At 42.9% G+C, this 15005-nt stretch overlaps 1 protein-coding gene across 2 annotated transcripts in view; it reads left to right on the forward strand.

The window, feature by feature from the left end:
- LOC112044494 (protein ovarian tumor locus) overlaps positions 1-15005 on the forward strand; it is a 47308-nt gene that overhangs the window by 20697 nt on the left and 11606 nt on the right. For both annotated transcript variants that reach the window (XM_052885093.1, XM_024080370.2), the window contains exons 12-14: positions 5251-5384; positions 9175-9273; positions 10058-10254. In XM_052885093.1, the coding sequence (XP_052741053.1) occupies positions 5251-5384; positions 9175-9273; positions 10058-10254 (430 nt within the window). The remainder of the gene's footprint in view (positions 1-5250; positions 5385-9174; positions 9274-10057; positions 10255-15005) is intronic.

A 15005-nucleotide genomic window follows, 5' to 3' on the forward strand; every position in this document is an offset into this window, starting at 1 on the left:
CTTGGGGATTAGATGGTGTCGATATAGCGTTTGGATTTTTGTTGACCAAACCACTGCCACGGCTAGGTATTTAAAGTGGGTCCGTCGAACAACGCACTAGAAGTTATGAATTCACATCGCTACCAGCCAAATCCACAAGGATGATTCCATTTAAGTTCGCTTAGCAATTACACACGTTTATACTAAAGGGACAACAAACACGTTGCATTTTAAACACTCACGAAAGAGGTCTAGTTATCTCTAAATCTTATTGTAATCTGAACGGTATATCCGAATCACCACCAACAATAAATGTAACGCATCCTTTTAAAAAAACAATATATAAAAATAGAAGTTTTAGCATGACTCCATTTAACAAAAGAAAGAATAGGTACGACCTGACGTTTATGATGGAAGCTGACACCACGCGGTCGCTGACCTTGCTGTTGCATTCATCCGTCCGTCATTTTGTCTGGCGGCCAGCGAACCTCCAAGATTTACGCCGCTAACAGCATGCTACTCGACGCAGTTTCTTGGCTGGGATGTGTTTCACCTCCTCTGGATCCATTGTGTAATGCCCTAAGTGGAGGTTGCGTTTATGTATTAGAGCTGAGCAATTGCATAAGATGTGCATAGGTGTTTCCTCTGCCTCTAGGCAGAGTCTGCACAGATCTGTGTCCCAGAGTTTAAGATTGAACATGTGTCTATTGAGTCCACAGTGTCCGGTAAGTGCCCGCACTAAGATACATAGGTTTTTCCTACTAACCACTAATAGGTCTGAAGCAGCCTTCTTATTGAAGGATTTTACTAGCGCTTTTGAGTGATTGATTCCTGGAAGTTTTCTCCAGCGAATAAGGGTGTCGTAGTAACAGTAGGTTAACAGGGTGAGTTTGGCTAGGCTTTTAGGTATACCACAGGAGGGTTCAGGTCCTGTCTGTGGTAACCTCGCGCCTAGTTGAAATGTCATTCGATTTGGAATCACAATGTACATTGTGAAAAAATCAAGGGCCGCTAACAAAAATTGTAAAAGTTATAAACAATTAACTAATAATAAAAAACAGGGTTTGGTTTTTTACTTTTATCTCAAAAACTATTTAAGAATTTTCAATTCTGACAAAAGATTCAAAAAGAAGACAACCCACCACCTCCCATGGCCCTTTCAACCTCTCGGTAATTTGGGCCGAATCGAGGGAGGGCGAACCCGGTACTTGCTCTTTGCGTGTTCCCGGGACGCCTTCTTGACTCCCTACAAGTTGTTTTCTCTTTTCGCTCCTTGTCCCTTGATACTCACTCTCCCCCTTCTGGGGCTGGACGACACACGACGTTGAGATCCGCTTGCCCGCCGCGGTCCATGCATCACCTTCGACCGGTGGTCAACGGTCCAGAGCGCTCCGCCTCGCGTGCCACCGATGCGCGAACTCCCGTAGCTTGCCGAAGTTGACCGCCGAGCTAACGAGATCCTGGTAGTACACCGGTCCCGCCTCTTCTCTGACGATCCCTTCCAACATTGCACTCCGGAGGTCCTCGTACTCGCCGCATTCCCACAGGACATGGTGGAGGTCTTCCTCCGCCAGCCCACACACACAGTCGCCAGTCTCGCTGAGGCACATGTCACGCAGGCGCTTCCGGAAGCAGCCGTGACCCGTCAGGACCTGCGAGGTCTCATAGTCCGGCGCGACCCAGGTCGCCCTGAGTCGGCCAGCCACGTCCGGGAAAAATCGACGTAGTTCACTTCCCTTCGTCTCATTCGCCCATCGCTCCTGCCACTCGCGGGTCATGGCCGACCCGATTTCTAGCTTACGCCTGCTCCACTCCCCTTTGGCCGCGGTACTACGCGCCGCATCCAGCCTGGCAGCACGGATCACCTCGAGATCTGCCGGCAACACGCCCGCCAGAACGGCGAGCGCAGCGGCGCTGTTCGAGCGGTAAGCCTTGGTCAGAAGAACCAAGGCCGGCCTTTGGGCCCTGATAAGGGTCGTCCGAACGACGTAGAGCGTTGCCCTCTGAGCCCAACACGCCGCAGCATACACGACCGTCGCTACAAAGGTGCCGTAGTAGAGGATCCGCAGCGCAGGGTACCTAACACCCCATGAGGTGGTAGATACCCGCGAAATCTTGCCGAAGCAGTTCGCAGCGCGCTCTCCGACCGATCGCGCATGCTCAGCGAAGGACAGACTTGAGTCGATCGTTACGCCAAGTACAACGGTATGCCGCACAGACTTGATCGACGCGCCGCCAAGTTTGATTACTGGAGCCCGCTGGAGCTTCCCTCTGAGCGTCACCATTTGGGATTTGTGCGGTGCGAACGAGAGACGGTTCCGTTGTGCCCAGTCCTCAAAGAGGGCGATGGAGTCGGCCGCAGCCAACTCGATCGCCCGTCTGGAGTCAGCCTCGATCAGTACAGTGACGTCATCCGCGTACGCAACAACTCTGACACCCCCCCGTAGCGGCAACCGAAGCAAGTCATCCAGCAGGACGTTCCACAGTGTGGGGCCTAGCACGGATCCCTGAGGACAACCCTTTGTAGATACCTTCCACTGCACCCGATCACCGACGAACATCCCCACGCGTCTTCCGCGGAAGTAGTCCGACAACATCCGGTAGATGTTTGGTGGACAGCCGCCTCGCTTGCACTTGAGGAGAATCATCGGCCACCAGGCATTGTCGAAGGCACCAGAGATGTCCAGAAAAATTGCTTGAACGTATTTTGACGAGACTTTCCTTGCCGTGCTTAGGATTTCGTTCAACGCCGTAACGGTAGACCTGCCCCGTGTGAAACCATGCTGGCAGGGGGAGATCCCACTGGCGATCTGGGGCGCACACCATAGAAGAACTCGTTCTAAAATTTTGCCAAAGACAGGGAGGAGCGTGATCGGGCGATATGCCTTCGGGTCGGTCATCGGCTTACCGTTGCCTTTCGGCAGCACGATCAGCCTCCCATCCTTCCATACGTCGGGGAATACCCCTTCTTGCACGCACTTACTGATCACATACACTAGTTCTGCAGCCGCAACAATCCATACGCGCTTCACCATTCGTGCAGTAATCCCGTCGATACCCGGTGCCGTGTAAGGCAAAGACCTAACTATGCCTCCGAGTACATCACGGCTGGGTGAAGACGCGTCGCAGCCGTTCGGTATAATAGAAGCCGCGATCCGGACCTCCCTGTGGTACGCAGAGTCCCTTGACGGATCGTCGTCCGGGCACAGAGCGCGCAACAGGTTATCCACGGCCTCACCGACACTCCCCGGGTGGCCGTCCGCATACCGGATGCCGTTGATGACGTTAGCGGGAGGACGAAACCGCCCGCTGGCAACCCGATACGCTTGCCCATAGGGGTCGTCGTTACCCGACTCAGCCGCCCGAAGGTGGTAGCTGTTCTGCGTCTCCACCATAAGATGTCGATATTTCCGGCGCTCCTCGCGATACGTGCTTCCTATCCTTTCTGCCTCCGGTCCTCCTACTCTTCTTGCTTTCAGCCATTTGCAGCGAAGGCGGCCGACCTTCGTGCGCATGGTATCCAACTTATCATTCCACCATTCATATCCTCCTTCTCTGCTCCTACCACGCAGCCCCAAGCATTCATAGGCGGAACGCGACACTGCGTCCGTGAAGTCTCGGGCGAGGCCCGATGCATCCTTCCGCATGTCCAGGTTGCCCACACGCACGCTGACCGCTGATTGGAAGCGGGACCAATCCACTCCGTTCTCCCGAAAGCGCGGCGGCCCACCGTCGACAAGCTCAGCGCATACTGTGTCCCGGCGTAAAAGGCCGTCTACTCCTGTGACGTCGAAGGTGATGATGCGGTGGTCGCTGGTGGACATTCCGACACGCACTCTCCAGTTAGATACACCAACCCGTCTGGTAGTCAGGGTCAGATCTATATTGGATTCTCCGTTGGGACCGCTAAAAGTGAAGGGCTGGCCCTCAACATTCTGGAGGACCAATCCCCGGGTGGTGATCAATTCTTCTACTGACCTTCTGCGGTGTTCTACATTCAGGCCGCGACCCATGTATTGGTGGGGCTTACTGAACCACCATGGAGAGTGCGCGTTAACGTCTCCTCCAAAAACGATTGCACCACGCCCCAGGGAGTCCAGCACCTTCTCCACGTGCGCCAAGTGCCCGTCAATCTCGTCGCTGTATTGGAAGTAGCAGGATATAAGTGCTACTTCCAGGGCACCTCTCCTCACCGCAGCAACAGTACAGTGGCTGGTGGACAGGTGGTCGAGGGCCACCACAGCCACGTCTGAGGCGACCACCAGAATGCCGGCCATGGCAGAATCTCCGTGCTGGAGGAGACCGGGGAGGGGCTGAGAATGCTGTTCTTGGATAAGAACAACGTCCAGCCCCAGCTCCCGGGCGAGCGATGGAAGTTCGCTCGTGGCCAGTTCCGCACCATTGAGGTTTAGCTGACCAATCTTTATTGGTGTAGGCCCACTAGGGGCGGCCATAATTTATAGACTGGACTGCCCGCTGCTCTGCGTAATGTCTCGCCGGGCAGTCCCTAGACGCGGTGGGGTGTAGGCCGGCGCCGTCGCGACCAAATCTGTGGCACGTGGCACACCTAGTAGATTCGGATTCAAAAAGAAGAGGAAAATTGTGACCAAATATTTATATAACTAAATATTGCGTTGAAAATGGAGTTCCGCCGGTCGGTGAAACACGGGCATGTCACCGCTGGGAAGTCAATGGGGTCATCTCCTCCCGAGAGTGTCGGGTGAGGGGTACGGGCTTTGATGAAAATTAGGAAAGAAAAGAATATAAATTGCTTTAAAAATAATTTATATAAATACCTAACTCAACAGGCATTCTACAGTGTAAATGAGTATTTAAGTTAATATTATTGTTATTTTCATACATATTTTAATTGTAAAGATGTAAATTTTAAATGGTGAAATTGTGATTTGAATCATTAAATACTTAATAAATAATTTGCACGCCTAATTGGCCAGATACATTTACCATCTACATCTACCGACCACCTGTATAAATAATTCATGTATCTGCAAAGAAATAAATTGATTGATTGATTGATTGATTGACGCTTGCTCGAGTAATACGCAGGGGAACTTGCTCCCCGGTGATTTCTTCCAACCCCTTTCAGAGCTGAGGTATCGTGGCCTATGAGTCGATCTTTTTTTATTTATTTATTATTGTCCTTCAGCGCAGCGATGTCTTGTCTGGTGCTTGCGTCTTCGTTGTTACCATTTGTAGAAGCTCACGAGGTAGAGATAATGGGAATAGTATGGCTATTGTTGTTGTTTGCAGGACATGCAGCAGATGTCGCTGCACGAGCGCGGCGCGGGCGGGGGGGGCGCGCACGAGCACAAGCACAAGCCGCAGGACAAGCCGCCGCTCGCGCCGCCCAAGGGCCAGGGCCAGCGCCCGCTGCTGGGGCCCAGGTACGCTCCTGGCGTAGTAGCCACGTGTTAGCTCTGCACAGTCTTACAAGAGACTTAAGACTCCTTAGATTTTTTTTTTATTCTTTACTAGCCAACGCCCGCGACTTCGTCCGCGTGAAACTCGATGTAAACTTTCAACTACCCCTATCCGACCCCTACCCCTACCCTACCCCTAGCCTACTCCTAGCCTACCCCTACCCCTACTCTACTCCTACCTACCCCTACCCTACTTTTCTGGATGTTTTTTTACACCTTGTGTCCGAAAAACCTAAATATCTTACGGAACCCTATTTTTTTCCAAAATAAAATTTAGCCTATGTTACTTGTGGATAATGTTGTGACGGTGTAAAGCGCCATCTGTTGGTATGATGACGAAATCCGTACAAAACGTGCTCATAATAAGGTGCGAAGAATTGATTATATTATGGGTCGCTAGTGAATGGGCGTCTAAACCATAGATGGTGACTGGAGCATTTTCTGGAAACAGCCACCATGAGCTGAACAAAAATATCCGGGGGGAAGGATTTAATGTAGCAGGTCTGCTGAGACCAAAAACCTTAACTAAAATATTATGTTCAGCTCATTGAAAATATAAGTTTTATTAAGTCTTGGGAAAATCACAGGAGTCTTCCTTCCCGTTGGCAATGAATTCGTATATTTAATATTTGGGGGAATAATGGGCTAGAGAGAGCTGATATTATCAGTGGGAAAAATAAAAATAGGAAAATAAGAAAGAAAGATATAAGAATGAGTTTCGAGAACCTTTGAGAATGTAAAAGGGGTAATTTAGGAGTTTTTACGAGTTTCGAAGAGGTTGTACGAATCCGTCGTGACGTCGCGGGATTCGTGGAAGGCTTTAAGAAGATAATCATTTGCCGGTTACAACATCCGGGAACGTCGCAAGCTGAGGCAGACGGAGTAGCTGTACCAGGTCAAGGGAGTCCGGCAGGACATATAACCGGGTAAAGACCCAGACAAGGTCAGTCCTATCCTGTTTACCAAGCTTGCGTTGATCTTCGGTGTTATGGACGAGCACATATCTATACAGTGTTAATTTCGGGGGGGAATTTTGGATATTTGGACATTGGATCTGAACCGTGTTCGGATATAATTTAAAGTTTAGTGCTTAACGATTTATGGTGGTATTTTGTATTCTGGTATTTTGTATTTTGGTATTTTGTATTTCGTACGTGGTATTTTGTATTCAGTATTTTGTACGCGGTATTTTGGTATATTATGATACTTTGTATAATTTTGTCCAACAGCAAATATTATGCTGTTTGAGGATTCTATAGAAGTACATGCTTAAGTAAAGGTTTAGTTATGTTTTCTCTTACGGAGGTGGGAATGTGGGAAAATAAACAAACTTTCCGTTTGGTTGGTTGGTGACCGGTAGTGTGATTTGTACCCACGGGCTCTCAATTCAACGACTGAGATACCGGGACATTAGAGCCTTTAAGTCCGGTCCAAGTAACCCACATCTTCTTTCCTCCGTGGGACGAGAAAAACATCACTCGCAATAAGTGTATATGATTTATCATAGTTTCTAGTTATCTAATAAGAAATAACTGACGAATAAAGAATTTCTGGACTTTCTGTGTGAGTCTTTATTATCTCATCCAAATAGCCTCACAGTCTCAATTAGGTAGGTTAGGTTAGGTTAGTAGGAAATAGCACAGTGACCAGGTGGACTGGAACCCAGGACCTCTGGAGCTGGATTGAACTTAAGTTCCATCACATCATTTTTCTCTTTGTGACGCGTGGGCCTGCGGCCTCCAACCCTGTGGGCCTGCGCGGTCGCAAATAGATTTCTCGTCCCACGGAGGAAAGAAGATGTGGGTTACTTGGACCGGACTTAAAGGCTCTAATGTCCCGGTATCTCAGTCGTTGAATTGAGAGCCCGTGGGTACAAATCACACTACCGGTCACCAACCAACCAAACGGAAAGTTTGTTTATTTTCCCACATTCCCACCTCCGTAAGAGAAAACATAACTAAACCTTTACTTAAGCATGTACTTCTATAGAATCCTCAAACAGCATAATATTTGCTGTTGGACAAAATTATACAAAGTATCATAATATACCAAAATACCGCGTACAAAATACTGAATACAAAATACCACGTACGAAATACAAAATACCAAAATACAAAATACCAGAATACAAAATACCACCATAAATCGTTAAGCACTAAACTTTAAATTATATCCGAACACGGTTCAGATCCAATGTCCAAATATCCAAAATTCCCCCCCGAAATTAACACTGTATAGATATGTGCTCGTCCATAACACCGAAGATCAACGCAAGCTTGGTAAACAGGATAGGACTGACCTTGTCTGGGTCTTTACCCGGTTATATGTCCTGCCGGACTCCCTTGACCTGGTACAGCTACTCCGTCTGCCTCAGCTTGCGACGTTCCCGGATGTTGTAACCGGCAAATGATTATCTTCTTAAAGCCTTCCACGAATCCCGCGACGTCACGACGGATTCGTACAACCTCTTCGAAACTCGTAAAAACTCCTAAATTACCCCTTTTACATTCTCAAAGGTTCTCGAAACTCATTCTTATATCTTTCTTTCTTATTTTCCTATTTTTATTTTTCCCACTGATAATATCAGCTCTCTCTAGCCCATTATTCCCCCAAATATTAAATATACGAATTCATTGCCAACGGGAAGGAAGACTCCTGTGATTTTCCCAAGACTTAATAAAACTTATATTTTCAATGAGCTGAACATAATATTTTAGTTAAGGTTTTTGGTCTCAGCAGACCTGCTACATTAAATCCTTCCCCCCGGATATTTTTGTTCAGCTCATGGTGGCTATTTGCGAATAGCTTTCAAATGGTGAAAGAATTTTTAAAATTTTTGAGCCTATTCATTACAATCAAACAAACAAACAAACATACAAACAAAGTTTTCCTCTTTATAATATTAGTATAGACAATGTAGCGCTCGACTACAATCTCAATGGTAAAATGATGGTGTAAGGTCCCTCGTCCTTGCTGTAACAGCAGTAAGTTACTGTCTCACCACTACACTATAATACACTATAATGGCCATACTCGATGACAGAGACAGACTGCCCGCTTTCTCCCACTACCGGTGTATATAATGACAAACACTACAGATGGTAAATGGTGATGCAATCTAAGGTGGAAAGCGTGCTAACTTGTTAGGAGGATGAAAATCCACACTGCATTCGGTTTCTACATGACATCGTATCGGAACGCTAAATCGCTTGGCGGTACGTCTTTGCCGGTAGAGTGGTAATTAGCCACGGCCGAAGCCTCCCACCAGCCAGACCTGGACTAATTAGGAAAATATCAATCAGCCCAGCTGGGGATCGGACCCAGGACCTCCGGTTTGTGTATATATTTGAAAATATACATGATTTTTAAATTAAGTTTTATAAGAAATCCTTAACTGTTAATTAATTGATATCGATATATTTCTTCTTAATCTTGATTCCCGTTCTGTAAAATCTCAATATTTTTTTTACAAGCACATTTAAAATAATTGTTTTAATTAACACAAATGTATGAGTGTACGACACTTCAGAGCATGACTCCCACTTTCGCCAACCTCCTTTGATATGAGTCAACTACCCTATTAAGAAAATTCTTAGGTTTGCAGGTTTTCTCTATTGTGATATTGATTAGAAACCCCGTTCAATACTGGTTGCCGCTAGGTACGGCAGCAGTTTCTGGTATGCGTTTACCTCCTCTGGATCTACCATGAAATGCCATGTTTAGTAGATTTTGAATAACATGTATCCAATTGTAGGTTCAAACGCGGCAACCAAGATGGCAACCAGAACCAGAACAACCACAACCAAAACAAGGGCCACAACAATAACACGCCCAATAAGGGCATGAACAACAGGTGAGTAGTCAACAACAAACAGGTGACTTCATATTTTCTCATAAATGTTTACTTGCGACATACCGGTAAACATTTTTCTGGTGTATAAATTTATTTACACAAAATACTAAATTGAGGTTAATAAATGAGAAGTCACATGACAACATGACATGACATTTGGGACTGATTTCGTTAGGATATGACTTATTAATGTAACTTAGATGAATAATTAATAACACCATTAAAAATTGTTCTCGGAATATATATTAAAATTTTGCCGAAAATCCCCACTTTGGGTCCTCTATTGAACTATTGAAGAGTATCTGCGTTATGCAGCTTAAAAACATACGAATCTAGGTATATTGGAGATTTTTTTTTGCATTTTGTACAATTTGCACAAGTAGTGTTTACTCTAGTTAGAGACATTGTGCAAGCCACTTGATCTGTGTACGTTCATCATTATCAACCCATATTCGGCTTACTCCTGAGCTCGAGTCTCCTCAGAATGAGAGGAGTTAGGCCAATAGTCCACCACGCTGGCCCAATGCGGATTTTCGGACTTTACATATGCTGAGAATTGAGGAAATTCTCTGGTATGCAGGTTTCCTCACGATGTTTTTCCTTCACCGTTCGAGACACGTGGTATTTAATTTCTTAAAATGCACACAACTGAAAAGTTGGAGGTGCATACCCCGGACTGGATTCGAACCCACACCCTCCGGAATCGGAAGCAGAGGTCATATCCACTGAGCTATCACGGCTGTGTACGTTGCAATGTGATGATGATGAAGCTAATGCCTTCTAGGCGCAACTCGCACACGGACATGCGCCCGGCGCACGCGTACGGGGGCGGCGCGGCCATGGGTGCGGGCGTGGGCGCCGGCATGGGCGCGGTGGCGGGCGAGGAGTGCGCGCTGGAGGCGCCGCTCATCAGTTACCCGTACATCCCCTACCCGCCGCCCATGTACCCGATGCCGTACTACCCCATAGACACCGACCCAGGTCAGTGCCCGCCAAATGGCGAATAAAAAATAAAGCCAAATCAGTAAAAAATTGTGTATAATAACCAAACTAGATTTAAATTGTTAGGTCCACTTAATTTTACGTACTTATTTTTTTATCATGTAGAACATGAAAAAAAAAATTTTATTGACCTGTAATTTTTTGTAAATATTTTTTGTCATATTTTTTTATAATATGACCAATATTCTCATTCCCCTCCAACTAGTCAAGAAAGACTGTGTCAGGAGTGGGTACCACAATAGACCAACGGGGCGGGGATTGAACCACCACCCCTCAGAGATTAATCCACCACACACATGTATTACATAGTATTACATGTATTGTATTACACTATTGTAGCCACAATATCTCAATGGTAAGCTTTAAAGCTTAAAATTGAGGCTTCGGCAACTATTATTTGATGACTTTTACAAGTAGCGCTTTCTGTATCCAAGGCTGTGGGTGCGATTCCCTCAAATGGAAAATATGACAATGTTAAGATAGAGACTAGGGTTAATAGAGTTATATTTTTATTTATTTATTTAATTATATATAATAATTACATGATAAAAATTAAAAGGTGCAGACATAAACTTGTTAAAGTTTTTCTGCGCACCCTTCGCCGTTGACAATACTGTAATTAAATCTACTATATAATACTATAATACTAATCTACTATGAACTTAAAAATAATTAAAAATTAGAAAGAGAAATCTAATTTTACAATTAAAACTACACATCTATACTTATAATAAATCTGTAGAGAGGTCAATTCTGTACATGAAATATATTTCCAAAATAACTATCAGGGGGTGATTAGTGATCGATACTGATGCCAAAAATGCAATCAGTAAAATTTTTGTCTGTCTGTCTGTCTGTCTGTCTGTCTGTCTGTCTGTCTGTCTGTCTGTATGTTCTTTATAGAAACAAAAACTACTGGACGGATTTAAACGAAACTTGGCACAATTATTCTTCATACTCCTGGGCAGGTTATAGTATACTTTTCATTACGCTACGATCAATAGGAGCAGAGCAGTGAAGAGAAATGTTGAGAAAACGGGAGAAGTTACTCAATTTTTTAAGCTTCCGTCGCGTGTACAGCCTTAATGGTGAAAGCTACATAGAAATCATGTATGACGGAAATGTTCTCCTTAAAATTATCTATAAAAACACAACAGCATATATATGTCTATCTTTTATGGTTGACTCACAATAACACGTGTAACTCCCGATAGCTTAGCAGTTCGGAGCTTTCTAATTATATTTGTCTACTCTTATGTTTATAACACTCATCACTCATCCCAAATAAGAAAGTTAACATTATTACCTATTCAATAAAAAAAGAATCATAAAAATCGGTAAAGAAACACCAAAGTTATACATGAAATACGCTAAGCCATCGCGCGTGAATGCTAATTCATGCTTTAAGGATTACACAAGTAAACACGATTTTTGAGTCTGAGTTCTGTGGTGCTGATTTAGATTAATAATGTCTAACTTAACAATAAAAAAATACTTTTATTTGATAAAGTTTGCTTTTGTAGCAACCAGAACGCAATTTCTAATTTTAAGAAAATCTTATTTTTTTAATTCAGTAGAATACAAAGGCAAGAAAAAGAACTTTAATTTATATGTTAATCACCTTTATTTACAAAGAACAATAAAGATAAATCTCCAAATACATAAAAAGAATCAGTAAGAAACTTTAGAAATGAATATTTTTTGTTTTTCTTCTGTGTGAGTAGGAACCTTCTCGTATTAGACTCCAAATGTAGTCACCCATCATATTCTCATTATATTGTCCTTGATAACGTTGTTCAAAGTTTATCATATCTTGGTGAAAGCGTTCTCCTTGCTCTTCTGAGTATGCCCCTAAGTTATCTTTAAACTGGTCTAAGTGAGCATGTAGCATATGTACTTTAAGGGACATTCTGCATCCCATGAGTTTGAAATTCTCAAGCATATTAGAAATGAGCTCTTTATAATTTGCAGCTTTTTTATTGCCAAGAAAGCCATGGATCACTGCTTTAAGGCTGAGCCACGCTTGTTTTTCGTGAGCGTTCAGTAGCTCTGGGAATTTTTCACTGGCCATTATTTTCTTAATTTGTGGACCGACGAAAATACCAGCTTTAACTTTAGCCTCTGAAAGTTTAGGGAAAAAACTCTTTAAGTATTCAAAAGCTGGAGAATCTTGACGAAGAGCCTTCACAAATTGCTTCATGAGGCCTAATTTAATATGCAATGGAGGCATCAAAATATGATCGGCCTTCACAATCGGTTCATTCTTGACATTATGTTTTCCTATCTGGAACTCGATCCGTTCTGGCCATAACTGCTGCTTGTAGTGAAGTGTGTCAGCTCTACTGTCCCATAAGCAAAGATAGCATGGATATTTAGTGTATCCGCCTTGCATACCCACCAGAAAACCTACCATCTTGAAATCCCCTATAACTGGCCAAGCATACTCTTCATACTTTAAAGTTTGAAGCACCATTTTAACGCTTTCGTAATTTTCTTTGAGCATTGCAGAATGAGCCAAAGGTAGTGATGGAAATTTATTTCCATTGTGAAGGAGGACTGCTTTTAAACTTTTTGTAGAGCTGTCGATGAAAAGACGCCACTCAGAAGAAACACAAGGGATTCCGATCGCATCAAATAAACCTTTCACGTCATTGCAATAACACAGTCCGTCTTTCTTTGTAAAAAATCCAGAAAATATTTCATGACGCTTTCTTTGATCACTTATATTAACATCCTGCTTGAGCAAATTCCACTGTTTTAGCCGTGAAGCTAATATTTCTGCTTTAATTTTAGGTAGGTTTAAGTCTCTTACTAAATCATTAAACTCTTCTGAATTAATAAGATGTGGTTCAACAGACACTGATTTGATTAAGAATTCGCTGCCTTCGCTACTACTACAATCTTGTGATAGCGGGAGCTCTTCCTTCAAATTGGAACGAGAAGGCACAGGAAAATGTTCACTGTGGGGTACCGGAGCGGTTGTTGATGGCAATTCTGGGTACTGAATCTTTTTGGCATTTTTGCCAGCCCGACGCTTACGTGGATTGACAAGACAAAAGTAGCAATCACTGATGTGATTAGTGGGCTCCCTCCATATTCTTGGTACTGCAAACTTCATACTTTTTTTTTCTCCTCGATACCAAGCTGAAAAAAAATAACATACATATAAACGTATATACATATACACACAGGTTATAACATATCGTACTTTTCTTGCGATTAGTATCCTTGAAAGTTATGATGTACTCTCTTACCTTCTAATGTGTTTTTGCAGTAACTACATGAGAATTTAGGTGCCCATATTTTATCTTGACTTCGAATGGGAAGATTAAAATAAGCTTCATAAGCTTCACAGAGTTTTACATTTGACGACAAACTGAATTTCATAGCTCTTACTTTAATGAATTCGCCGCAAATATAACAAAAAGAGTTAACGTCATTTTTACACTTTTTGGAAGCCATTTTAGATTTCGCGCCACACAAATAACGTCGTTTCTTGGTAATGCTCACGCGCATACTACCGAGACTACCTGCCGGTCCCCGCTTCACACCTGTAACCCCCCACCAACTCCGTCTCTAGCGTGTTAAAACCCTTGCACCTCAAACTGTCTGCCAAAATATTAAAATATTTATTTTTCATCGTAAATTGTACAAAAGCAAACTTTATTTGCAATGAACGAAGTTTCTGGTTACTTTTAGTTGTAAAAAATCAGAAAATATTAATTTAATAACAAACCCAAAAAAATTTTTTTTTTTTGTTGACTTGTGTTATTTTTGTGTAACGGTTGCCGCGCTCGACGCGACTCGCGGTGGGAGGAATAAATAAAGAAGTGCAGCCTTAATGAGTAGGGTAAGGGTATGGTAGGGTAGGGTAGGGGTAGGGTAAGGGTAGTGTAGGGCAGGGATAGGGCAGGGGTAGGGTAGGGTAGGGGTAGGGTAGTGGTGGTTTCACGCGGACGAAGTCGCGGGCGTCCGCTAGTAATACATAAAAACACTACGTTTAACTTAAAAACAATAATTAGAAACAAAATGTAAACAAAAACAGAAAAGGTGGGTATAAAGTGAATAAAACTGACATCTGAGTGATATTTGTATATACAGGCTGTTCATACAATAATTGGTAATATTTAATATGTATGTATGTAATAATATGGTTACTCATATTTACTAGTGATAAGTTATAGATAATACTCTTTTAATTTTTGTTTTATATTTTTTATAGTTAGAATGTCTTTTAATGACTTAGGAAGCTGATTAATTAAATAAGGAATAACATAATTAAGTTTTCTTTTTCCGTATAGGTTATTATAGTTAGGTAAGAGTAGTTTTATTTTATTAAGTCTTCGTGCTGAATAAGTTTTCGATTTTTTTATTAAATTTTAATATGAACCAGAGTTAGAGAGTAAACTAACTAGAGTCCTTTTGCTGTGTATTCCATTCTATATCTGTACGGCGTGGGTGTTATATTATGCAATATTGATATAAAACTTCAATTATTGAATTTAAAAAAAAATAATAATGACAGATTTAAAATTACGTGTAAATGAAATACTTTTACATATCTCAGATTTAAAACCCAATTGCATCAAAACAATACTTTATTTATTTTATTTATTATTCTACAAAAAAAGATATTCAAATTAAGCCTAACCATAATATGCAAAACAAACCACTTTATGTAACTTTTTTAAACTACTAAGGTAAATCATAAATCATAAATCATTTATTGC

The sequence above is a fragment of the Bicyclus anynana genome, chromosome 13, assembly GCF_947172395.1.
Source record: "Bicyclus anynana chromosome 13, ilBicAnyn1.1, whole genome shotgun sequence".
Classification (NCBI taxonomy): Eukaryota; Metazoa; Arthropoda; class Insecta; order Lepidoptera; family Nymphalidae; genus Bicyclus; species Bicyclus anynana.